This window comes from Bos taurus, chromosome 13, assembly GCF_002263795.3.
Source record: "Bos taurus isolate L1 Dominette 01449 registration number 42190680 breed Hereford chromosome 13, ARS-UCD2.0, whole genome shotgun sequence".
Lineage (NCBI taxonomy): Eukaryota > Metazoa > Chordata > Mammalia > Artiodactyla > Bovidae > Bos > Bos taurus.
Window position 1 is genome coordinate 67,001,794 of NC_037340.1, and position 26,787 is coordinate 67,028,580.

General features: G+C 51.6%; 1 protein-coding gene across 1 annotated transcript in view; it reads right to left on the bottom strand.

The window, feature by feature from the left end:
* Positions 1 to 756: 756 nt before the first annotated feature.
* Positions 757 to 26,787, bottom strand: part of TGM2 (transglutaminase 2) — a 34,476-nt gene continuing 8,445 nt past the window's right edge. Inside the window, 11 exon segments of the mRNA NM_177507.2 lie at positions 757 to 2,659; positions 3,329 to 3,465; positions 4,467 to 4,627; positions 10,339 to 10,611; positions 12,415 to 12,657; positions 14,326 to 14,429; positions 15,079 to 15,214; positions 17,674 to 17,851; positions 18,836 to 18,964; positions 20,505 to 20,623; positions 25,586 to 25,828. Coding sequence (NP_803473.1) covers positions 2,509 to 2,659; positions 3,329 to 3,465; positions 4,467 to 4,627; positions 10,339 to 10,611; positions 12,415 to 12,657; positions 14,326 to 14,429; positions 15,079 to 15,214; positions 17,674 to 17,851; positions 18,836 to 18,964; positions 20,505 to 20,623; positions 25,586 to 25,828 — 1,874 coding nt within the window. The 3' untranslated portion in view covers positions 757 to 2,508.

A 26,787-nucleotide genomic window follows, 5' to 3' on the forward strand; every position in this document is an offset into this window, starting at 1 on the left:
AGATATCTCACTCATAATTTTTATGTTGATTATGTGTTGCAATAACAATGTTTATTATACATGCTTATTAAACATAGTATGTTTCAGACATATTAGGTTCAACAAAATACATTACTAAGATGTATTTTACCTGTTTCTTTTTTTAATAGGGCCACTAGAAAAATTTAAATTACATATATGACTTGCATTTGTGGTTCACATTATTTTTCTACTGAACAACACAGGTCTTAGGGGAACTGAGTTGAAACACATCAATTGACCAATTCAGCATTTATTAGGGTCTGTTTAAGAGATACTTGGTCCCCACCCTTGAGGACTTCAGACAGGAAGTGAGGGGCAGGTGTATCAACATGGAGCTAAAAGTCACTGTGATAAATGTTTGAGTTGGTCCACGTTCCAGGGTTCTGAGAAGAAATCTGGGTAGGCTTCACAGAAGAGGTGACTTTAATGTGAAGCATTATGAAATGAATAGGAGTTCATAAGCTGAGTAAGGAAAACACAGCGGCTTTCCAAGGTAAGAGGTTGAAAGTGCGTGGGATGTTAGAAGAGAAACAGGCACTTCATTCTGATCTGAACATGGCTGTTTGGAGATGGGATTGGAGACGGAGCTAAACAGTTGTAGAGCCTTGAATACTGGTTAAATTTAGATCTGAGGGAAGCACTGAAGCTAGGGAAAGGCTCTTAGCATGAAGTGGCTTGTCCAGATGCTAAATGAGCTCACCCACTCACTCTCCTCAAAAGCATGACCAGACCTTGTTTGAATGTGAAAAATAAACTTTTATTTCAGTGCTCGCTGTTTGTAGCTCAAAAGCACATCTACTGCTTGCTTGGAACCCAAAAGCGTTTATAAAACCATAGGGAAACAGAGCAAAACTTATATAGAACGAATATATACTGGCTCATCTTGTGCTTCTCCTTGTGCAAAGCAGAAAGTTCTAAGTGTATCAAGCGTGACTTTCCCCAAGTCCCTCTCTGGGGCTTGGGGGCTCCCTGGAGGCTCTGACCCCACTCACAGAATTCTCTCCCACTTCCCTCCTCCAGGCTGAGGGAAGCCTGGTCACATGGAGAGAGTGAGGAATAAAGTCAGAGATGGCAATTCGTGGGGTCCCCAAGCTTAGTCAGGGGGCAGGGGCTGTGTTCCAGGACTCTGGCTCTTCAAAGAGGAGATGGCTAAGATGCCAGCCTTGTTGCTGGGTGATCAGCATAGGCAACTAAGGCTATTGTGACGTCTAGGCATTGCGGTGGGCGGGCTCATGGTTAGGACAGGGGTTTCTTGGGGGGTCTCTTCCCCCCTATAAATGGGCTCCGAAGGCAGATGCCTGGGCACAGGTGAGGGGACCCAGACACGACTGGGGACAGGAAGGTGGTCACGGTCATGGTCTCACACTTTGAAGCATCCTGGGTCTGTGTCCCAAGGCTCTGTGAAGCCCTGGAGGAGGACCTGCTGTCATTGGCAAGGCTGGGTCATACAAGGCACCGGAAGTGCAGAGCTGGGAGGGCCTTGGAGATGAGCTGGTTCAATCACTCCCTGTGACTAAAGAGGAAACTGAGGCCCAGAGGAGGGGAAGGCAGTAGCTGGCCAGACCTGGGCCTTGAACCTAGGGCTCTAAGCCCTTCCCGTCTCCTCGTCCTAATTGGATCCTTTTTGATCAGGTTCCAAATGGCCTCTCGGACGCAGCCAGGTCAGGGCTGGAGTGGTGGATGGGGCACTGGACTCAGAGTCAGAAGAGCCGGGCTCCTTTCTTGTGCCTCTGCATTAGCCAGCCTTGCAAATATCCAGGATCCCATGGGAGCAGGGCCAGCCGCCTCCCTTCTCCGAGCCCAGTCTCCTCAGCTCCCGCTTTGCAGTTTCCCATGGGGACTGAATGGGCTGATGGGCGTGTGAGCACCAGTATACCCAGGAAGTGCCAGGTACTTACTAGGCGCCTCGCCATTGTGAGAGGGTGGAGGAAGTATTGGGTCAGGGCTGCTGGGATGTGAGGGGATTTGGGGTGTGGTCTGTTCCTGGGACCCTCCCCATCTGCACCTGCTCAGGCTCTGCCGAGGGCCCCCAGGGTCTGGGCTCAACCTGGGGAAAGGGTTCAGGGTACTCTAGGGAGCTGAATTCCTTGATCTGGTCACTGGGCACACTTTTTTTGCCTGCTTCCTAGAAAGGGGCTCTGATGTCAATCAATCAGTTTGGTGGGTGGTCAGTGGCTTTTTAAGGGGCCTCTGGGCTGGGAAGGGAGGGGGAGATGGCCTACCCTCCAGGCTCAGTCAGCCAAGAGGAGAGCTCCCACAGTGCAGGCACAGAGCCTCCCTCATAGGTGAAGGGTGTGGGGAGACAGGCTCAGGGGGACAAGGTGGGCGGGAAGTACATTCGATTCCAAAGGGCCCCCGCAGGCAGCCCACCCCTGCCCTGAGGTCCAGGGCCCAAGGAGGGGCAAGTTTTGTTCATTAGCTTGGGATAAAGATTGGGGTCAATGTGGGGGCCCTCAGTGGCTGAGGTGGGGCTGGCACAGGGACCCCTTAGGAGGGGCCAACGATGACGTTCCTGAAGCCCTTCACGGCCTTCAGCCTATCGCTCTCGAAGTTCACCACCAGCTTGTGGCGGCCCACGTACAGAGGCAGCAGGTCCACCCTCACCTTGACTTCCTCCCCTGCTTCCACGGGGTCTGGGCTGGGAGAGAGAGAGAAAGAGGGTAAGGAGAGGGGCTCTGGCCTGGTCCCCATGATGAGGGATGGGGATGACACGTGACTACTGAGATCTCAGCCCAGTGCCTCCACGGATGTACAGCTGAATAACGACAGGATAAAATGGGCCCTGCTCATAACTCTCAAGGACCTGGGCCATCGCCCTCCTCTGTGTGTGTGTGTGTGTGTATGAGAGTGAATGGTGTGCCAGGGCGTAAGATGTGGATGCTCATGTGACCACATGCATGAAAATGCACTGAGCTGTACATGTGTGATTTGTATTGTATACTGTATGCAAATGATATTACAACAAAAAGTGAAAAAACAAGTGTAAATGCTCATAAGCATATGGGTATATAGACAATTATCTGTGAGGGTACATGGCACAGGCACGCGTGTGCACCTGTGTGCATGGGAGGACTTGTGTGTCTTGAGGCGGGGGTTTAGTGACTGAATGTGTACCTGTTCAGCTGTGTGAACCGTGTGCACAGGATGCAGCTGATGTGTGGGTGTTTGGACATAGACCTGTGTGGGTGAGTGTGTGGGTGATGAGAGGAGGGGGCTAGAGCCCAGGGCTCAGTGTCTAAGGGCACCTGTCCCCTCCACGAGCGTCCACTCTCTGCTCCCGGCCCTGGTGGGAGGGACGGGCACTTACATGTCCACAGTCTTCTGCTCCTCAATCAGGCCTGCTCCCTCCACAGTGAAGGTGCAGCCCGACAGCGCCACAGTGAGCGGGTTCTGCAGAGATATCTCAGCCACCAGCTTGCGGTTCTGCTTGGGCTCTCCCAGGATCTGGAGGAGACACGGGGTGGATGTCACGGGCAGCAGAGACAGAGAGGGGCCCAGAGCCGCTCCAGGGCAGGCAGGGTCCCAAATGAGCCATTTCCATCTCCACTGCAATTTGGCCCCATGTCTGCGCAGCTCCGCCGCTGTCATTCTTCGCCTCACCCAGAAAACACGGATGATGACTCCTGCCCAGGCCTCCTCCTTCACGGAGGTGCAGAGAGGCTCCACGTGACCCACGGGATGTGTAAAGTGCCTCCTTCATTCTAAGGTCTGGGGTGGAAAAATCAGAGGCTTTGGAAGCAGGCTGATCTCTGTCCCTTCCTTGCTGTGTGACCTTGGCAAAGATACCACCACCTTCTCTGAGCTTTGGTTTCTTCATAGGAGAGAAATGCCTGACTGCAGGGTTCTCACGAGGATTCACTGAGCTAACATATGCAAGATCCTAGCAGACTGTCCAGCACACAGCACTCACTCCCCACCCCGCCACCCCCTGCTCTTTACCATTTATTTGTAACGGCAGCACTTGAGGACCTGGGGCTGAGACTGCTCCAAGTGAATCACTGTGATGACCATGATGACGCTGATGGTCAGTATTAATCAGCTTTTATTGCACCCTCATGACATGCTGGATACAGTCTATGTGTTTCCTGTAGACTCACAGCTAATCCTTATAACACCCATTTTACAGATGAACAAATAGACTCCAGAGTCTGAGCCCTTAACAACTCCACCCCTTCCTGCCCCACCAGGGCCCCAGGACCTCAGAATCTTGCCTTGGGAGTTCAGCTTTTAAGGGCCCACAATTCTGAGATCCCTAAATGTCATGATCCTACTACTCTGGGATGTGCGGATTCATTCCTGGAGGCTATGAGTCCCAAATTCTGTTTCACGATGCTTTTCTTTGATGAAGCTAGATTTGAGGAATCCTGGGGCATCAGAGATCTTGAGTCTGTAGGGAGGGAGGTACATGCAGGTGTGGGATCTGGACCTGGGGACCCAGCCCTTACCCGGATCTTGATTTCTGGGTTCTCCAGGTAGATGTCCCTCTCGGCCAGCAGGTAGCTATTGGCAGCTGGCTCAATAAGGAGGCCCCGCACCTTGATAAGGTTCGATTCGGTCAGGCAATCACAGTACTTTTCGTAGAGGATTCGAAGGGGAATGCTCTTCTCTGCAGAAGGGGAGAGGGGAGAACACTCATGCCATCTGAATCATGGCCCCCACCTCTCCTATGGCACCTCCACAAGGCACAGAGAGGGCAAGGGATGAGCTTGAGGTCACACAGCTGGTGAATGACTGGGCAGGTCCCAGCACTTTCTCCCACCTGCCCTGGCTCTAGCACTCCCAGAAAGGAAGTGGGATGAATGGCCTGGGTTTTAATCCTGCCTCTGCCCTTTGCTACCTGGGGATGCTGGGTGAGTCACCCTACCTCTCAGGATGTCCATTTCCCCTCACGAGGTTGGTGGAATTGTATCCATTTTACAGATGAAGAAACACTTCTGCCCATAAGTGTTCAGAAGGGGAGAGTTGGTCCTGTTTGGACCACTGACTGACTGTGTGAGCCTGGGGAGATGACCTCCCCCCTCTGTTTCTGCTCGTTTCCTCTCTGTTCCCAGGAGCATCTGGATCCCACAGGGCAGAGCTAAGACCAGAGATCAGTTCAGAGCAAAAGTCACACAGCGATGGGGGTAAGAACGAAGCTGGCAGGGCCAATCTCCCCACTGCAGAGAAGCAAAGTGTGGATCTTAGCCCTGTTTCTCAGACAAGAACACGGAAGCCCTAGGGCACGAGGGTCAGCTTATGAGAGGCTGGCAGGAGCAGTGGAAAAGGGCACAGGAACTGGACGGATTATCCACAGACCACAGAGAAAATTCGGTACACATATACAGTGGAATATTACTCAGCTATAAAAAAGGATGAAATAGTGTCATTTGCCAGAGAAGGCAATGGCACCCCACTCCAGTACTCTTGCCTGGAAAATCCATGGACAGAGGAGCCTGGTAGGCTGCAGTCCATGGGGTCGCTAAGAGTCGGACATGACTGAGCAACTTCACTTTCACTTTTCTCTTTCATGCATTGGAGAAGGAAATGGCAACCCACTCCAGTATTCTCGCCTGGAGAATCCCAGGGATGGCGGAGCCTGGTGGGCTGCCGTCTATGAGGTCACACAGAGTCGGACATGACTGAAGCGACTTAGCGTTAGCATTAGCATTAGTGTCATTTGCTGCGACATGGATGGACCTGGAGGTTATCATACTGAGTGAAGACAGACAGACACATATCAAATGGTATCGCTCATATGTGGAATCTAAAGAAACGATACAAAGGAACCTATTTACAAAATAGAGATTGAGTCACAGATGTAGAAAACAAACTCCTGGTTACCAGTGGAGGAGAGGGGAGGAGGCAGGATAAATTGGAAGACTGGGATTGAGATATACATACTATATTTAGACTAGATAACTAATAAGAACCTACTGAATAGCACAGGGAACTCTATTCAATACTCTGAGATGACCTGTCTGGGAAGGGAGCCTAGAAAACAGTGTATATATGTGTATAACTGACTCCCTTTGCTGTACAGCAGAAACTAACACAACATTGTAAATTAACTATACTGCTATTTTTTTTAAAAAAAGAGAGAATCCATAGGCTTACGGCAGGCTCTGCTTGTTCACGTGGTCACAGAGAACCTTGGGAGAAATCCTTTCTGTCCCTTGTGTGTGTGTGTGTGTGTGTGTGTGTGTGTGAGCTGCTCAGTCGTGTCAACTCTCCCGCCAGGCTCCTCTGTCCATGGGATTCTCCAGGCAAGAATACTGGAGTGGGTTGCCATTCCCTTCTCCAGGGGATCTTCCCAATCCAGGGATAGAACCCAAGTCTCCTGCATTGCAGGCAGAGCCTGCCCCATTAAACAGGAATGTTGGAAGGATGGTGCTGGGACTCCGTGGAGCCCAGTCAACCATGATGGGCCATGCTGCTTCCTCTTTTTCTGTCATCTGCTCCCTTCCTCCCCCCAAGAGACTCGAGTTTCCCAAACTCTAGTCATTCATGTGATGTTTCACACGTCTGAGTAAATCCTCATTATTTGCTCATTATTTTTCTTTCAGTCTGCTTGCTTCATACTTTTCAACCTTTTCTGGTTAGGGAATCTTGTTACCATTATTTGCAGCAAACCTGTCTATTTACCACAAGTAGGAGGAAGCTGGTAAAAACAAACACCAGCAAACAATGTCAAGTTTATTCATTCAGGGTCATATTCTTGTTTGCTGAGTGCTCTGAGTTCAGGACCTGAGTTTACTGTTAACGAGGGAGATTAGCAAGGGTCAGGGGTGCCCAGGCCAGCGAGCACCCGCTGGGAGGTCATCTACAGGACTGTGAAGGCCTGAGCAGACGGCCACCTTCTCTCTGCATGGGTCAAGGTCCAGGTCCTGGCCATGCACACTCGGTGCCCCCTATCCTGCTCTCTGGAAAATGAGCGCCCAGCCCTCCCGTCACTCATTCCCCGGGTGGACCTGCCCCAACCTCGGCTCCGATGACATAGAAGGAAAAAAAACACAGCTTCTGCCAAAAAGGACAAAAAGGAGTGAAAAATTCCTGGGTCAGGAATTGGTGGAGCGGAGTGGAAACTCTGACCAGTTCCACGGAGAAGAAGGAAAACACGGCTCTCCAGGAGCCTGGAGGGGGTGGCCCCTGCTGTTAACTTTTCCGGAGGCTGAGGTCAGGGTGAGACAGGACCTTTGAGAATTGCCATCCACGGGCTAGGGGCCTTGGCCTGGCTTCAGGCCAGCGCTGGCCGAAAAAAAGAAACGTGTGCGGTTACTGTCACTCATTACTTAGATACCCCTTTGACCATCACAGAGATTGTGCTGCCCCACCTGGAGGGGTGAGGGCCCCAGAGAGAGGGGGCACGGGCAGGAAGCGGGAGAGCCGCAGAGCCAGGAGGCCAGGGTAAGGGCCGCTGGTTTCAGTTCAGCTGTCCTAGGCCTGGCTTCCTGTCCACCAGCATGTGGAAATCCCCTGGATCTTATCATCAAAGCATAACCAGCAACTCAGGAAAAGTTCAGGGTCTTGGAGGGTGGGAGAATCAGGGTGACCTTGGCCTGGGAGGCCTCAATAGCGCACCCTGGCCTAGCCCCAGCTTCCAGCTTGAGGGCAGTGCCCCGGACTGCTGCCCTCCTCCGCTTTCTCCCGACAGGCTGTGCCCCTCGGGGGTCTACAGAGCAGGTGGGACCCCTCTGCTATGAACACTTTCCCAGGAAGAGACACTGGCAGGCGTGGCTGAAGCAGAACAATGCTGTGAGGAGCCCAGATGTATCTGGGAGGCAAAGTGTGACTCAACAGCGGCCCGGGAGGAAGTCACTCTGGCATCTTGGTTCAGGTTGGGGTTCACCTTATGAAACATATTCCAGGAAAGACACTTCCGCCCTTTGAAGAGGTTCTGAATGTGAGGAAGAGTTGACACGTGCATTCGCACAACGGGGCTGGCGCTCTCTAAAGATGAACCAGGTCTCTCTTGCATTTGGAGGTGGCCCCCACTCTGTTTATGGAGTGGGTTTCCTCCCTGAATCAACATTTGACTTAAAAAAAAAAATAAAGAAAAGATGAACCACCTTTCTAAAAATAGGGAAGCTGAGGCCTGGAATAGAGAAGAGAAATACCCAGGAGCTCACAGCCTGCAGGCGGAAGTGCAGAAAGTAGGACCTGGGTGTGTCCCAAACACCCCACACACCTGGAGGGCCAGCGTCCTGCCCCTGACTTGGGGCCCAGAGGCAGAGTTGAGAGCCCGGTCCTCCAGACACCAGCAATGTTGGCCGTGACTCAGGAAGCTCTGAGCCCAGCCTGGAGAGCACTGTCCGGCACAGCAGCTGTTCAGCAAAGGTGCTTCTTGTCCTCCCCACACCTGTCTGCGCTTGCTCAGTGGGGCATGAAGGGCCCCACCATGGCCGGGCGCCATTTTACATCTTCCAGATCTTTCCAGAACACACATCTCCTTCAGTCCTCAGAGCCACCCACGAGGGGCGTGTCAATGCCCCAAACTGACAGCTGAGTGTGGTGTGAGGCCCGAGGCTGTACATCTAGAAGGTGGGAGAGGTTTTTCCCCGGCTGTGCAGTAGTTAGGACCTTACGCTCCCAATGCAGGTGGGCAGCAGTTCGATCCCTGGTCTGGGAACTAGAATCCCACGTGCTGCATGGTGTGACCAATAATTAAGAATAATAATAGAAGGTGGCAGAGCCAGATTCAAGGCCAAGTCTGGCCTTTGCACATGCCTTTTGGCAGTGAAAGTGTTGGGGCCCTAGCCTGGTACCAACTGGCTCTGTCCCCAAGGCTTCCCCGCTGCTCCTGGACGCTGACAGAGTCTGCTCTGTCCTGGCGTGTAGCTCCAGGAGTGCCTGCCTGAGATAAAGGCCCTAGAGCTGACTGATGTTCTGCTCAAACCACGCTGTTCCCAGGTCCTCTCCCAACTCCAAGACTCCCCTATCCTCCTCATGCCCGTAGGCTCCCAACACAGAAGCCAGAAAAGGGCCACTGCGGGGGCTGAGGGAGAGACCAGGCTCCACGCTGCGTCACTAAGTGACTTCATCAGCCACAACCCCACTCAGGGCCTCCGGCTTATTTTTAGGGAGATAACCAGGCATGGTGACAAAGCGGACAGTGAAACGGATCAAGGGGACGATGACTGTGCAGGCGACCGACCAGGAAGAAAGAGCGACAGAGGCTCAGCCCAGGGGTGAGGGCTGGGTGAGTCGCTGACATCATTTCAGCCCCAAACATGGAAGAGGATCTGCTCCCAGGGAGGTCTGGCCAGGCCCTGGAGCATATGTTCACGCATAAATGTGGAGTCTAGAAAAATGGCACAGATGAGCCTATTTGCAGAGCAGGGATAGAGACTCGGACATAGAGAATGGATGGGTAGGCACAGTTGGGAGGGGTGTGAATTGGAAATTTAGGATTGATATATATACACTACCATGTGTAAACTAGACAGCTAATGGGAAGCTACTGTATAGCTCAGTTCGAAGCTCTGTGATGACCTAGAGGGGTGGGATAGGGAGCAGAGGGTGAGAGGGAGGTCCCAGAGGGAGGAGATATATGTAAACATACAGCGATTCACTCTGCTGTACACAGAAACTAACACAACAAAGTAAAGCAACTATACCCCCAATTAAAAAGATAAAAACCTAAGAAGAGAAGATCAAGGCTCTTCCCATCCCTGTGGGAACAACACTGTCCAACATGGCAGCTTCCGGCCACATATGGCTGTTTAAATGGAATGAAAACTTTAGTCCCGCAATTGCGTGAGTCACACTGCAAGCGTTCAATAGCCACATGGAGCTAGTGGTCACATGGAGCTAGTGGACAGCACAGATATAGAACGTTCTCATATCTCCGACAGTTCTCTGGGCAGCACTAGTCTTGAATCTCTTCTCCCTGAGAACCTCCAGAAGAACAGGAGCGGTTCTCGAAAGGGCTCTGGGGAGAGACAGCTGCAGTGTGAGTTGCTGGAGGCAGAGGGCAGGAATTTGCTGGAAGGGGCAGTAAGTAGAGAGTCTGGGAAAGCAGTCAGGGGTCACATGAAGATGAGCTGAAACAAAATAGAACAGTTGCTGCGAGTACAGGTTCAAGTTTCTGTCCTGTCACTTCCTAACTGTGTGCCCTTAGGAAAGCTACTTAACCTCTCTGTTGTCAGTCTTCTCAACTGGAAAACAGGAGCCATACAAGAATCCACCTCCTACTTTTGTTATAAGAAGGAACTGGGTTGCTATTTATAAAGTGCCAAGGACAGGGCCAGACCTGCAGTGAGGCAGATTGTACATGCTCAGTGCTCGGGGCACAGTCCAGTCAGTGTGGTCAACAGCTGCTCCAGGAACACAGAACCTTACCAGAGTAGGGCTCCAGGGAAAGGCTGAGCAGATCCTTGGTGCCGCACTCAGGTCCCAGGATCCCATTGTAGCTGACAGTGCGGGCACAGAGCAGGAGGCGGCCAGTGTGCTCCTCAGGGGTGCTGTTGGTGATGTGGGCAAAGACGTCGAAGTCGCAGCCTCTGTTCATGCCCTCGCCCACACGGATCCGCATGGCCACCCCTGTCTCCTCTTTGTTAACCAGTTTGTTCAGATGGTTGGCTCTTGTGAAGGCTTCCCTTTCCTCTGGGGACCCTGTGGGGATAGGGTAGAGAGCTTCATCACAGCTGGACAGGGGATCAATGAGGAGGCGGCTGGGGGCAGAGCAAGCTGGCTTCTCAAAGTCTTGGTGACCCAGAGCACCCAGAAGGAGCCCCTTCTTTACATTACTGTGCTAGGAGGAGGAAAGTATTTTATTTACTTCCCACAAGCAAACTCCTATACATCCCTCAAGACCCATCCCCAAATGACCCCTCCTCCAGGATGCCTTCTCTGACTACTTCCCCAGGATGAATGACTCACAATACCTTTTGGAGTTTCATAGCTGCCATTTTTTTTTGGCCCACTAGGGTGTTTTGTTTTTTTTTTTCTGTTCATATGCTTACACTCGCAAGTCTCTTAGGGACTAAGACTGTGTTTCACTTAATCTTAAGTCATACCCAATGCCTACAACATTGCTTAGTGCCTAGCAGGCACTAATACAATTCAAACTTTCTCACCTCCAAGCATTTGCACAGGGACTGCTTTTACGTGAAATCCTTTCCATCACTTCTCCAACTGTTGAGTTCTCCAGTAGAACTGCCCCCTCCTTTATACCATTTATTTCTCCCCTATGTGCCTTTTATTTTTTCCCAAGTGTTGTTGGATGTATATCCATTTCTTCTATTAAATCAACAACTCTAGACATTTCAGAGGCCAGGGAAATCATCTTTTCCTTCTGTTTTATCCCTTCCTGCAGGAGCATGGCCACTTCACAGCCAATCCCCAGGCAGCCCTTCAAAGGTCAATGGGGGTCAGATGAGGGCTGTGGTTTCTTGGTCACTTCTGTGGAACCTACTGTGCTTGGAACACAGTAGATGCTTCAAAAATATCTGTCTACTGAATCGGCCACTGGATGTGCAAAATAAACCACTTTCTTTCCCCACTCCTGATTTAACATCAGTAGCAAAAAGAAGCTTCATCTTGCTGTCTGACTGAGCCCATCTTATTATCTTTAAGCTTCTTTTGGTCCATTTCTCTTTGAACCTTTCCAATCTACCTTCATACCCACTTCCCCGGCTCTTTATGAAATACTGCAACGATAAACACTACAGTTTGTCTTCCATGGGGCTTCTCTTCCATGGCCCCTCTGGCCTTCCAAGCCTCTTCAGCACATACACTGCAGTAAAAAGGCATGGAACTGCCCGTCTATTGTAGCTCCCATGACTAATGAGTACTGTTAATAAGGGGCTTCCCAGGTGACACCAGTGGTAAAGAACCTGTCTGCCAATGCAGGAAATGTAAGAGACATGGGCTCAATCCCTGAGTTGGGAAGATCCCCTAGAGGAGGGCATGACAACCCACTCCAGTATTCTTGTCTGGAGAATCCCATGGACAGAGAGGAGCCTGGAGGGCTACAGTCCATAGGGTCACAAAGAGTCAGACACGACTGAAGCAACTCAACATGGACGCACGCACTATTAATAAACATGGACATCCTAATTTTTTGTTACGATGCATGCCTCTCCTATTTAACAGCCATCCCTTTTGGTTTTACTAAGAGTCAAACCAACCAAGAAAGTGAGGCTTAAAAACCAAATAGGATCCTTTTGTGGAATATAAAATTCTTTCCCTAAATGAGTAATCCTTTACCATCGCCTCCCCCCTCCACAGTGTGTGTGTCAAATTTGCACTTGTTTCTAAGGAATTTCTTGAAATAGACAGTAAGCAACAAATCACGTCACGTGCAGGCTGCCAGATAAAATACACACACGCACACACACACACAGGCACGCACGCCCACCAGGCTGGTAAAACCCACTGCTTATCTGCAGGGCAGTGATGAGCCCCAGCACCTACCCTCCGGGTACTTGTAGCTGTGGGTGATGTCCTCCCGATCATCTCTGCCCACACACTTTGTGCTGATCTTCAGCCCCACCACCAGGGAGTGGTTGATGGATTTGTGCAGAGACCCATCGTCCTGCCGGATCCAGTCCACCACGTCAGCGTTGACTTCGGCAAAGACGAAAGGGGCGTCGTATTTGGTGCTCAGGTCACCCTCCTTGATGGCACGAACGGGAACCGGGCCACAGCAGTAAGTCCCTGGGGTGAGGGGAGGAGGAGACAGAGACGGACTTGGGCTGATGGGAGGATGGCACCTCCCAAACCTTCCACCATCAAAGCACATGTGGGTAAAACCCGCAAGATGATACAGTGCTTTGACCCAGGAACTCCATTTCTAAGACAGCAGCATCAGGCAAGAACTCAGAACCCCCAGAGAGGAAGTTCCCCATGGTCTAGTGGTCAGAACTCTGCGCTTTCACTGCTCGGACCTGGGTTCAATCCCTGGTTGGGAACTGAGATCTGGCAAATCTCACAATGCAGTCAAAAAAGAGAAGTCCAGGGGACTCTGGAACTCAGCTTCTGGAATTCAAATCTCAGCACAGCCTCTTATTAGCTGTGTGACATTGGAGAATTCATTTAACCTCTCTGAGTCCTGGCTTCATGTGATGACATTTGTACCTGCAAATGAAGACTCACAAACTCTTATCCGCTATGTGTTTGATAAAGAGAAATGTATCCCAAGGCACTTTAGGAAATGAGGGAGCCAAGTGTAGGCAATACTTTACAAGGGCGTGTGTCTGTCTGGTTTCCTGCCAGAATGAGAGTAGCAGTCAGTGCCCGACACAGACTCAGGGAGTGTGTGTTGATTGAATGAACAAGAGAGCTCATGAACAAGACAGCTTGATGCTTATCTAGGTGTGGTTTACAACTGCCTCAAACCAGTCACAATTGCAATGTTGAGGATTAGAGGCTCAGTAGCTATATTACAATGCATCTACCTGATGGAACATAATAACATTCAATTAAAATTCAAATCACGGAAAATGATCTGATACAGAACTGCTAATGCTATATGGAGAAGCCAGGGGGCCAGGAGAAAAGGTCATGTGCAGCCAGTTTTTAACCTGGGGCCCATGGATCCCCCCGAGGCGCAGCAAATAGAATTCAGGAGTTCGTGATATTGGACAGGAAAAAAAAAAATCACCTCACTATTTTCATTATATTTTGTTAACACTTTTTTTCGATTGTGCAAGCAGACCACAAACCACAGTCTTAGGTACACTTGTGACCTGTCACTCATAAGAACCACAGATATTTTCATATATCTTTATAGTTGTCACAGATAACTGAAAATAGAGATTATGTTCATCTCTATCAAGAAATTAGGGAAATTACTGCCTCTATCACTAGATCATGTTATGTAACACTTATATTACTATATCACAAAAATATTTAAAAAATTTTTGATAACCACATTTCAATGGAATTCAACCCTTTTTCCACTCCCGATTTAACATTAGTAGCAGAAAGAAGCTTCATCTTTATGAAGGTACTATATTCAATATAGGTGTTATATTGTGTGCATTTAAAATATTATTCTGAGGAAGGAGTCATTTGAATTATTGGAAACTGTGTGTAAATGTTAATGAAATTTCTTTGGGGGGAAGAGGACAAAGATGCTATTTGATTTTTTTTTTTCCTTAGTGCTTCTCCATATTTTCTGTTTTCCACAATGTGCATGAATCGCTTTTCAAATTATAAAAGAGGTGTTTCATAAAACACCAACACTCAAAGTTCCTTTGGAGTCAGCCAGACCTGGGTTAGCATCCCTGCTCTGCCCTTCTCTGGGGAGTCCCTCGGGTGGGTGGGTCCCCTCCCATTTCTGCTTCTTCATCTCAGTGATGGGGCCACTTCTGCCCAACCCACCTTCGCTCTTCTCCTGGGGCGTGGGGTCGAGGGCCTGCCACCCCTCGTACCCCGGCTGCAGGTCTGGCCTGGTCATCCACGACTCCACCCAGCAGTGGAAGTTCCTGTTGGGGAAACAAAGCAGAATATGGAGCCAGACTCACATGCAGACGTTCGTGGTCACCTCCAACGTGCTGTTCACACTTGCCTTGTCCTAAGCTGAGCGCATCACACTCTCCCAACACTTTGCTCTTCCTCCAGGGGTCCCAGCCAGGTATTCCTTCCTACACTGAGAGTCATCCTCAATCCCTCAACCCCTCTGCCCACCTCCCTTCCCCTCTCAGTGGCTCTGCAAGTCCAGCTGACTTGACCTCCTAATTTCTTGATTGCCCCTTCTTTTCCAGCCCACAGGCTCTGCCTGGATTCAGGCCCCATCACCACCCACCAGGACCACACCCCACCCCCTTCCTTCTGATCTATCCTCACAGTCATCAGACCACTCCTCTCCAGTCTGAAACCTTTGGAATCAAGCCCAGACCCTCAGCCTGCAGTGCAGACTCTGGACAAGGCGTTCTCCTTTCACGTGTCCTGTGTTGATTTTCCTTCCTCTCGGCCTTGGCTCCTGCTGTTCCTGCCTCCCTGGGAGCCTCTCCAAGTCTTGTTTCCTTTTGTCCAAATACTGCTCAACTTTTAAACCCAATTCAGAGGTGATCTCGTCTGAGACATCGCCCCGTCTCCTCTTCAGGTGACCCTCCCTACTGGGCAACCCCTCACCAGATCATCTCGCTCTTGTCACTCTGGATCTCCCCGAACTCATTGCGGAAGTACTCGATGAGCAGGTTGCTGTTCTGGTCATGGGCTGAGTTATAGTTGGTCACGACTCGGGTAGGGATGCCAAGGCACCGCAGCACTGGGTGGAAGACATGGTGGAGAGAGTTTAGGGGGTGGGCTGGGGCCCTAGAGACATCTGCTCTGCCTGGGCCTCTACATACCCATCTGTACCCCAGGGAGCACTGTACTCATTGTCCAAGTGGTGAAGTTGTGCCATCCCCTTGCCCAGACAATGGTGCCCACCTTGCTGATTGCCCCATGTTCCCCACTCTCCCCTTCACCTCACAGCTAACAAAAGCAGACTCTAAATGCAAATCTGACATTAACAGTCTGCTACTAAACCCTCAATGGCTCTTCAAGGCCCTCAAGGTCAAGGCCAAACCTCCACTGTGGGCCTTGCCCTGCGGGATCTGGCCCTTGATCAATTTCTGCACACTTTGCTCCAGCTACACTGGCCTCCAGCACACCTCACTCCCACCTGCCCCAGGATACTGGCGTATGCCCATCCCTCAGCCGGGAAGGCCACCCCGCCAGATTTAGATTACCCTATCATCTGCATTCACAGTAAGACTAGGGATGCATCATCACTCTCAATATATGGGTATGTGAGGGATTCTTTAATTAGTCCTCTGAGGGCAGTGAGCGATCTGTCTTATGTTACAGTCCCAGAGCCCTGCAAGACCCGGCACAGACTAATCGGTCAAATGGGATGAAGGAGTGAAGTAGAAAGAGAAGGAGGAACGGAAGGAGAAAAGGAATGACAGATTCAGGGCGAGGAGTGAACAGTGGGGTAGACAGATGAGGCAGAGGTCAGGACCCTTTGTTCCAGCCCCAGCTGCTCCAGCTGTGTGGCCTGGGGCCAGTCCCTCCACCTCTCTGGGCCTTGTTTCGTCCTCTCTGGCTCAGAGTTCCAGCGCTCTGGGGCTCCACTGTGGACCAGAAGGGCCTGCACTGTGTGGAGGCACGGTTTTCAGAGAGGCCGGAGTGACTGGGAAAGGGGCTGGTGTTGCAGTGATAGGTGACAAGGAGGCAGGAGGTCAACTGGCATCTATAGGCCACAGAATCCTGCTCGAATAGTGGTGCTGGGTGTTCCCGACAGAGGAGATTATGGGTGCTTTTTCCCTTTCGTTTTTTAATATACTTTTTATGTAAAATGTAAAAGTAACATATTCTCAGGGTAAGATAAAGAAAGTAACATCTAAAAAAAGAAGTGAAGCAGAAAGGCCTACTAAATACAAGCTGTAGGACTTTTGTTTTACTTTTAGTTTTGATGAGGTTGAGTCTCTGCGATGGGGGAGAGGCAGGAATGTGAACTTTGCCCAGTGCCTGCCATCAATCAGGGCATAAACTTCCCCGAAGGCCCCGGATTCAGGTCAGGAGATGTGAGAGCCCTAGGAGGAGGGAGGAAGGAGCAGCTGTGACCTTCCACCTCTTGCCTGGTTCTTGTGCCTTGTGGTCTGGGTAGGGGCCAGACTCTCTGCTGCCCATGGGGAGAGCTGGTGTTCCAATTCCAGGCCTTGCCCCATCAAGAAAAGCTTCAGAGTACAGACTTCAGGCTGGAGGAGGCTTGTCCCCACTGATCCAGGAGCAAGCTCCACTCCTGTCCCAGGGGATGGGGTCCCTCGGGGGCCTCATCCTCACAGTCTAAGACCAGGAGGCTGTGCCTGAAGCGGGCCCACCTGGTTCCACGCCTGGCTGTGCAGATCACCAGCTTTGTGACCTTGGCCAAGCCACTTCTCCTCTCTGAGCCTCCACTTCCTCCTCTAAGAGGAGCTAATAATAGCAGCTTGTCGGGATGCTGTAATGATTCAGAGAGGGATGGGTGTGAGCAGTCTGGCAGAACAGAAGTGTGTCACCGTGCCCGTCACTGCAAATATCCGTCCAACCACTGTTGGCCAACTAACAGACACAGAGAAGATGTCCCAGGATCCAGCTGGGGAATCCCAGATGCCCCTGGAAACCCTGAAACCGAACCTAACCTGACTGACTGTGCTAAGTGACCTCCCCTGGGTCCTAAGAACTACCTGTGACTTAGGTCAGTTACCACTGTCTCTGTTTTACAGGTGAGGAAACTGAGGCCTGGAGACACCGATTCTCTTGCCCAGGGATTAGAGGCAGAGCTGGGATTCAAACCAGGCAGTCCAACTCCAGTTCCTGGGCTGATCCACTATTCAACTGCCTGCAGAAACCCCACAGCTGGGACTTCTGGCTATGACTCTGAGCTCCTGATGCAGGGGGCTGGGCTTTGATCTGTGGTCAGGGAATTAAACCGCACATGCTGCAACTAAAGAGTTCAACTGTCATAACTAAAGGTCCTGCATGTTGCAACTAAGGCCTGGTGCAGCCAAATAAATATAAATATTAAAAAAGAGAAGAAACCCCACAACCACCGGGGTCAGACGTCCCGTTACTTGACCGAGTTTTCCCAGGATCTGTTATACATCAGGCCTGGGAGAAGGCCACAGGGACCCTGACTCAGCCTTAGTTCCTGGAAGCCGAGGGCGGTTCCAGGCCCCGCCACGTCCGCCTGCTGCTTACCGGTGCAGGCCACAGCCGCGAACACCCAGCACTGGCCGTACTTGACGCGCTGGCAGCCATCTCTCTTCCAGCGCCGCAGGATGTCCACGCTGCCGATCCAGGACATGGGGCTGATGCCGTCTGCGTAGTTGTTGTCCCAGCGCCCCAGCAGCACGCCCTGGTCATCGTTGCAGTTGACCTGCGACCCATGAAAGCGTCAGAGGGGCCAAGTCTGTGGTTAGTGACGGCTGTGATAGAGTGGGCATGAACTCAGCACGTGGTGAAAGGCAGGGGCGGGGCCTTCCAGGCTGAAGGAGCAGCAGGTGCAAAGATCCCGAGGTATGACTGATGGGGAGGTTGGAGATAGGAGTGGGGGTGGGAGAGGAGGTGGAGAGGGGTCAGGGCCATAAGGATGATGCTGGAGATATGAATGTGTGTGGGGGCTGGCAGGCGGCATGATCTGAGCTTTACAGAGGCCTGTTCTGGCCCTGCCCAGACGGTGTCATTGCCCCCAGACTCTCAGCATCCTGCTGCCCTGGCCCTGAGCCAAGCAGGGTCTGGCCCCGCCCCCTCTGCAGCCCACCTGCAACCCTCCCCAGGCCCCCGGCCCCCTGCCCCTTTGCTCTCCGCTCCGCTCACACTGGCCTCCTTTCTGCTCCTCAAATCTGCCAGTCATCCCTCCTCGGGGAACCTGTGCACAAGCAGTCCCCTCTGCATGGGACGCTCTTCTCCTCTCAGTTACATCAGCTCAAGAATCATCACTTAGGGAAGTCCCCCAGTCCTCCACTGGGGTTGCACCCTGTGGTCAGACACTATCACACGTCTGGCCCCTTTGAGAGCGCATTGCAACATGACTGGGCGCTCACATGATCCTGTGGTTAACTCCCGTCTTCTCTCACACTCCCTAGAATGGAAGCTCTAGGAAGTGAGAGACCATTCATGTCTTCCACCCGCTTTTCCCTGGTGCCTGGGACATGGGTAGCACTTGATAAATACTTTCTGGGTGAGTGAATGAATGAATTGCTTTCTGGGACCACACGGCCTTACCCTCATTTGTGTACATCTTGTCTGTCTAAATACAAGGTCTCCTAGCTGAGACGCACCCATCTCCCAGGTCTCCCTGACCATGACAGCCCAGGGCCTGGTCTCCATTATCACCTGAGGCGGGCCTGCGCTCACTCACCATGCCGCTCACCACCCGGCCCACATAGACCGGACTACTGCGGCGGGAGCAGTCTCGGCCGGCATTCCTCAGGAACTTGGGGTTGACATCCAGGAGCATCAGGCAGATGTCTAGGATCCCTTCTTCAAACTGTGTCAGAGGAAAGAACAGGAGGATGAGGGAGCTGAGACGTCACCTCCTCCAGGAAGCCTGCCTTTAAGTCCAGCGGCTGTGGGAAGCCCCGTGCATTGTCTCACACATCACACCTGGAGGCTCGGGTTGGGTCAGTCACATTGCTGTGGTGCCAGCTTTCCTGGCCCAGGAAAGGGGGGCGGGGTGCGATGGGACGATGACTGAGTGTATGAGAAAGGGGATGGGGTGTGCCTGCATCCAGACTTGGCAGGGGGGAGGGGGTCGGGCAGGGGTCCTGGGAACTTGGAGTGGAAGGTAAGCCCAGAGTCCCTGGAGCTTGACTGCCCTCAGTCACCTCAGGCCCAGCCGCTGCCCTCCCTTACCCGACAGCCAAACCTTCACTTCCCTAAAGCCTGACTCACCCCGCAGAGCTGATAAGTGTCCCTCCTCCCCCACCCCTACACACTGCGCTGATTGGAACCAAAGTATAAATTGTAAAGATGTAAATCTAATCTCATCGCTCTTATCTCCACTGCACCCAGAGTAAGATGGAGACTTCTCCCTGTGGCCTGCAAGGCCCTTCATGATCGGTGTCCCACCCCATCTTAACCTCACCTCTCAACCACACTCACTCTGCCCCAGGGCTTTTGTACATGCTGTTTCCTTTGCTTGGAATGTTCTCTCTGCCCCTCGCTCTGTGACTCACACCTTCTCATCCTTGCAGCTTAGGTGCTGTCTTTATCAAAATCTCTCCCTGTCACCACCCCTCAGACCACTTCGGTCACATTCAAAGGCTCGCCCGTCTGTTCCCGGCTCTCTGTGTCTGTGGCCTTGTCCCAAATCAGGCCTCATCACAGGCCTCCCTCCATGACTTAGAGCAGCTCCCCTGGCTTGACCCATTCATTCTTTGACTCCCTATTGCCATTGTCCTGACATTCAGGGCTGTTCACAGCTTGGATACTGTGGGCTTCTCCCAGGTCATCTCCTGGGGCCCCGTCTCATGCAAGCGCTCACCAGGCTGCAAGACACTTCTTAGGCACAATGTAAAGTTTCTCACCTCTGTGCTTTCTGCTCATGCTATTCCCGAGGACACCAATATGTTAAAAGTGTATTTTAACGCAAAATTTTCTGGCAATTTAGACATATAATTCAAGTTTGAGGACCACTAATTTAGACAATGGTTTAAAGCCCCGCTCAGTACATGCCTAGCACAGTCAGTGTTCTCCAAGGGCTGCCCACTATTTTGCTATGGCTGTGAATGGCTCCCTCCCTCCTGGAGTGCTTGCCAGCCCCACGGCTCCTACAGGCTCTCTGACTTTCTCCCACCTTGAATCCAGAGCTGCCGCTCCCACAGGGCACAGGGCCGTCCTTTGCTGTGTGACCTCAGGCCTGGCCTGGGCCCTCTCTGAGCCTCCAGCCATTTCAGAGCCCTTGAATCCTTGACAGCATGGGGTGGGTGACTCTGAGACCTTGCTTACACTTTCTGATTTTGTCTCAGACCCAGGGCCCAGCTCACAGCAAGCCAGAGATGGTTAGGAGGGGCAGAATGTGGCCCTACCTGCCCAAAATTCCAAGGTATGTTCTTGATGAACTTGGCTGAGCCCTGGTAGATGAAGCCTTGCTGGGTAAGGACGTATTCTTGCCGCTCCTCATCTGAGTCCAGGTACACAGCATCCGCTGTGGGTAAAAAGGAAAAGGCCTCAACTCGGCATCTGGCAAGGCCCAGGTTCCCCACAGACATGGCAGCTGGGGTGCCAACCCTTCAGGGCCAGGGCAGCTTCCCTGAGGCCATTCTCTCTTTTAGTCAGAAAAACTAATCATTAAGTAATAATCTCACACCAGTAAGATAAAGTATTATCAGTTGGTGATAATGGCTGTCTTTTATCCAACACTTGCCACCTGACAGGACCTGTGATAAATGTAATGACATAAGTTAACTTGTTTAACCTCCACCAAAGCTTCACGTGGAAGATATCCTTGGAAGCCCCATTTTACAGATGGCAAAACTGAGGCTCGAGAATATTTTACGGATGGGAAAATCACACCAGCACAAGAGACAGAGGAGCACTGACAGGGGCCAGGAGTCAGGAATCCCCTAGCTCTGAGTAGGGGATTTTTGCTGTATGACTCTGGGCAGGTCACTTCTTCTGCCACCTGACTGTGTTTCCTGAGGGTCAAATGTGATCACAGAACGGGTAGGTGCTTTGCAAGCTGAAGCCCCCAGGCGGTGTGAGGAAGGAGCATGATTCCGAGAAAGTCAACGCAAGGTTGCTGCAACTCAGAGGGAGAAGATCTGTCCAGCTTGGGGGTCAGGTGGCATCTGAAGGTTGCCTTGATGACATTCTAAGCAGAGGACTAGAGAGATGAGCGGTGCAGCTGCTGGAAAATGGACGATACTTAGTTCCCTGTGGCTTGTGACGACAGAAGAGGGCCTGAGGCGGTGGGACCAGCTGGAGGGCAAAGGTTAGTCCAACTTTTCCAATTCCCACTCACAAAAGTGAAGAAATTAAGGCTGGGAAGGGGAAATCCAGAGCCATCATATGGCTTTGATCAGTCCTAGGCATTTTTGCCTTTATGGGCTCCTTCCTCCATTAAAGAAAATCTTTTTGTAATATATTTTTTGACTGCATTTGTATAACGTTGGATCTTCCCAACCCAGGGATTGAACCCAGGTCTCCTGCATTGGCAGGAGGATTCTTTGTCTTCTGAGCCAGCAGGGAAGCCCAAATAAATTAATATTATGTTGTAAAACATATTCTCTGGCCTGAACCTCTTTTTTTTCTTGGTCTTCTGATTTTAAAAGAAATTAACACATTTTCGCGGGTCCCTAAGAGTATGGTGGGCCCAGGCAGCGTGCCTACTGAAATCAGCCTGGGGAAACGTGTCCAGTGCCTGGGGAAGCGGCTGCCTGGCCCCTCAGACCCCTGGGCCCCTCTACAGCAACAGGCAGGCAGCCCCCGCCTGCACCGCCTGGAGGAAAACAAATGTGAAAGTGGCTGAGCACCTTATGCATCCTGCCAGGAGGCTTGGGCGATTGCGCAATGAACACCGGTCTTCAGATAAACGAGCTATGTGGCTGCAAATCAGCTGGTGGCGTGGGAGAAAGAATCTGAGAGAACGAAAAGGCCGTGCTATTTCCCCATCCAGTGGGAGGGTCAGCACATGTTGAACTGTCCCCACCTCAGCCCAGGAGGCTGGGACTACGATGTCCCCACTCAGGTCTCTGGCTGGTAAAGATGGAGGTCTTGGGGATGCTCACTTGGGATCCTGACTATGCTGGAACTCAGGGACCAGAGGCCCCCAGGTCATGGGCAGATGTTGCCCTCTCCCCCAAGAGGGAGAGCAGTTTCCTCCCTTAGCGCCCCACACCCCAACTCAGCCCAACTTCCTATCTCCACATTTCCAGCCCACCCCCTCTCTGGGATGTTGGTCCCTTTAGTCATTGTGGTGCTTGGCTGGCTGCCACCCCATCCCTCTGGGCAGGGAAGAGGCAAGGCCACAGGGAGGGGTCATCCCCTAGAACCTCACTGCCCGTTCCTTGAACTCTGAAACCCCACGGTGATGGGGTTGGGGAGGGGCACTGCCAAGTGTCTGCCCCAGGGGCAGGGTTGCCAACTACCTGTAAGTTCTCACTGATTAAAATCAAAATGAGCAGACACTGTGACCAGCAAGGCCACTTCTGTCCTGAGAAACCATTCTGTGTGGCCACAGGGCATGTGAGCAAGGAAACTCCTCCCTGTGATAAGCCATAGGAAACCAACTCATGTCTGTGGATGGGAGCCAGATGGCAAGGCCCGGGACACTTGCAGCTCTTAAAAAGGATGAACAGTGACTTTCCTGGGGATGCAGTGGCTAAGACTCTGCACTTCCAATGCAAGGGACCCAGGTTCGATCCCTGTTCGGGGAATAAGATCCTACATGCTGCAACTAAGAGTTTGCGTGCCACAACTTAAGATTCTGCACGCCACGACAAAGACTGAAGATCCTGCAGGCCACCACTAAGACCGGTGCAGCCAAATAAATAAACAAAACAAAAACAAAACAACAACAAGCGATGAGCAGACGTGTGCAAACTGATGCAGAAAGAGCCTCAAGACAGTAGAGGGAGAAAAAAAAATCCCAAATTGCAGGCTGATGTATACAATGGGGATTCTTTAATGTTTAAGACAGGGAAATCCATAATGCAATGATGTCTTCTACAACATGATCAATATAATTAACACTGCTGTATGTTACATATGAACATTCTTAAGAGAATAAATCCTGAGTTCTTACCACAAGGAAAATATTTTTTGCTTTAATTTTGTATGTATATGAGATGATGGATGTTCACTAAACTTATTGTGATAATCATTTCATGATGCATGTAAGTCAAATCATTATGCTCTACACCTGAAGCTTATACAGTGGTGTAGGTCAATTATATCTCAATAAAACTGGAAGAAAAAAAAAATACAGCGATGTCTCCAGACACAAACACTGAATCTAAGGAGATAACCCCTCCCGAGACAGCTAATAATGGTGTTTCCTAAGGAGGGGAGTGAAGGATGGGAGGCTATCTCTCTGTAGTGCTTGAAGCTTTTATAAAGAGGGAGTTCTCATATCTTACTGTTATAATTAAAAATAAAAGCCAGGGCTTCCCTGGTGGCTCAGTGGTAAAGAATCAACCTGCCAATGCAGGAGACAGGGGTTTGCTCCCTGATCCGGGACAATCCCACATGCCGGGGAGCAACTGAGCCCGTGCGCCACAACTACTGAGCCGGTGCTCTAGAGCCCAGGAGCCACAACTATTGAAGCCAGTGAGCCTAGAGCCCGTGCTCCACAATAAGAGAAGCCACCTCAGTGAAAAGCCCACGCACTGCAAACTATGAATAGAAAGTAGCCCCCACTCTCCGCAACTAGAGAAGACCCGTGCAACGAGGAAGACCCAGCACAGCCAAAATGAAATGAAAAAAAGAAAGAACAGCCAAAGTATATAAAAGAGAAAATAAAAAATCTTTCTGTTCAAAGAAAATGCCCCCAAATGGAGAAGAAAAATAAATAAATAAAGCGGTGGCTCAATAGGAGGCTAGTGGCTCAATAGGAGGCTGGTGGTCTGGAGGTCCAGTCTGGCCCAGTAGGAGGCCAGAATTTCTGTTCTGGGGCCAGGCTTCGAGGAGGCAAGTCCATCACCAAGCTGGGCCTGCCCACATGGCCCCTCTCTCTGCCTGGCTAGGTATAAGCAGCAGTAGTAGGGTTAGTTGCTCAGTCGTGTCTGACTCTTTGCGACCCCGTGGACTCTTTGTGATCCCCTCCTCTTTCCTGCTCAAGACAGACTCAGCCCTTTCCCTGATTCTCTGGTTTTGTCCGGCATCCGCCAACTTACTTCTTGAAGGAGCTGCCAAAAGCCACTTATCTCTAAGCCTCAGTTTCCTGTCTGTAAAACAAGGATGCTAATCTCTGCCCCTGGGGGTTGTTGAGAGCAACCATTAAAAAAGTGTATAAAGGGGCCTCCCTGGCGGCTCCAAGGTAAAGGTCCGGGAAAATCCCACCTGCCATGAGACGACTAAGCCTGTGCACCGCAACTCCCGAGCCTGCACTCTACAGACTCTGAGGGCTGCGACTATGGGGCCCCCGTGCTGCAGTGAAGCAACTACTGAAGCCCGCACGCCTAGAACCTGTGCTTCAAGCCACTGCAATGAGAAGGCACCCCAACAAAGGGTGGCCCCTGCTCACTGCAACTAGAGAAACTAGCCTCACAGCAACAAGGACCCAGCACAGCCAAAAATAAATAAATAAAGATATATTTTAAAAATAGAAATCAAAAGAGAAGTTTTAAAAAAAATGGTGATAGTGATAATTTATTAAAAAAAATAAAAGAGTGTATAAGGAGCACTTAGGTGGCCAAACTGCTCCTGCCCACCTCTTCTGGGTACCCCATCCCTCCATCTCCCTGCTTCCCTTCCCCAAGCCAATTTGGTGAGATTTAAAACAGAGCCTCACAAAATAGAACCAGGTATGAGGCCATGGCCCTGGGCCTCCACTGGACAGTCCTTTCCTGAATGGGGCTCTGAACCCAGGCCACCTCCAGGCAAGGTGGGATCCCTTTGTAGCTGTGTTCAGTCGCTCAGTTGTGTCTGACTCTTTGCAACACCATGACTCTTAGCCCATCACCCTCCTCTGTCCATGGAATTTTCCAGGCAAGAATACTGGAGTGGGTTGCCATGTCCTCCTCCAGGGGATCTTCCCAACCTATGGGTCGAACCCAGGTCTCCTGCATTGCAGGTGGATTCTTTACTATCTGAGCCACCAGAGAAGCCCAAGAATACTGGAGTAGGTAGCCTCAACCCAGGAATCAAACCAGAGTCTCCCACATTGCAGGTGGATTCTTTACCCTCTGAGCTACCAGGGAAGCCCTGGTAGCTGTGTAGACTGAGGCAAGTCATTTTGCTTCTGTGAGCCTGTCCCCACCTCTATAAATGGGAATAATGAGAGTTCTGACATCACGAAATCTTGGGAGGCTAGAGCCTCACTCAGTCCACCTGGATGTCTCTGCTGCCCCATCTTCCGCCCACCACCCCCCTGCCACCACGTGGTTCCCATGGGTGGGTCCAGCCCTGCCCATCTCCCCATCCTGCCCGTGGATAGAGTGCAGCTCACCTGGACACCAGCTGTTGAAGAGCAGGGTGAACTGACCCAGCATGAAACTGGAGCCCTGGTAGCCAGTGGAGGCCTCCAAGCTGAGGCGGTAATGGCCAACGGGGGCATTGGCCGGGGTGCTGAGGTGCAGCGAGAGGGTGCTGTCTCGCTGGTCCGCTGCCACCGCTGCCCAGGCCCCCTCCTCCGTAGCATCGGACAGCCTGAAGAGGGCCTTGGTCCCGGCCTCCTCACTGGGGTCTGGGCCTGCAGAGGAAGAAAGCAGTGGGCCATGAGCTGGGGGTGGTGAGGGAGGGTGAGCACCAAGCCTGGCAGGGGCAGAGTGCACGCCTGGGGGGTGTCCTGGGCCTGGGTGTGAGAAGTTCCCAAGTTCCCAGAAGGAACTTGGAGGAGTGGTTTCATCTCTCTGAGCCTTGGCTTCTTCATCTGGGGACTGGGCTCCAAAATGCACAGGCTGGTTTTGTGGGAATGCACGAAAAGTGGCAGGCACACAGCACGTCCTCAGTCTCCTGGGAGAGGGGACGGCGTGGCCTGGGACAGGGTCACAGTGACACTGTTCTGGACTGGTGTGACTTTGAGCAAGAATATCCTCCTCTCTGGGCTCAGTTTGCCCATCTGTAAAATGGCCAGGAATGAGGCAAGGTACTCCCCAACGGTCCTCCATTCCCACTTAAATCCTTTACCTGCTGGCATCCTGCTTTCTCTTTCAGAAAAAGAAGCCCAGACTCTGAGTAAAATGGGACCTCAGTCCTCTGAAGTGGCCAGTGGGGCCTGTCTGAGAGCCTGCTTGCTCCTGGCTAGCAGAGGGTGCTGGCCATTGTAGATCCAGGTGTCTGTCTCCCCAAAGCCCCCTCCACCTCTTGGCCTCTGTATCTCCACAGGCAACTCTGAAGAGCCAGAACCATCCCTCACCTCCCTACAGCCTCTGACACTTTACCAAGCGCCCTTGGCACTTCCTGCTTCCCCCGAGACCCCTTGTACAGGTGGAAAAACCGAGGCTCAGAGAGAAGGGCTCTTCCAAGAATGTTCCAGGGGTCTGTGGCAAAGTCAGCATTTGGGCCCAGGTCTCCACGTTGTCTCTCATTCCCAAAGGGGAGGTTTCCCCAGTTGGGAGGATAGTGTCTCAGGTCTCAGTGTGCTGAGGGCCTGCCTCCAACTGGCTCTTTTTCGGGGGGAGGGCAGGGCCCAGATTTTGCAGGGAGGTC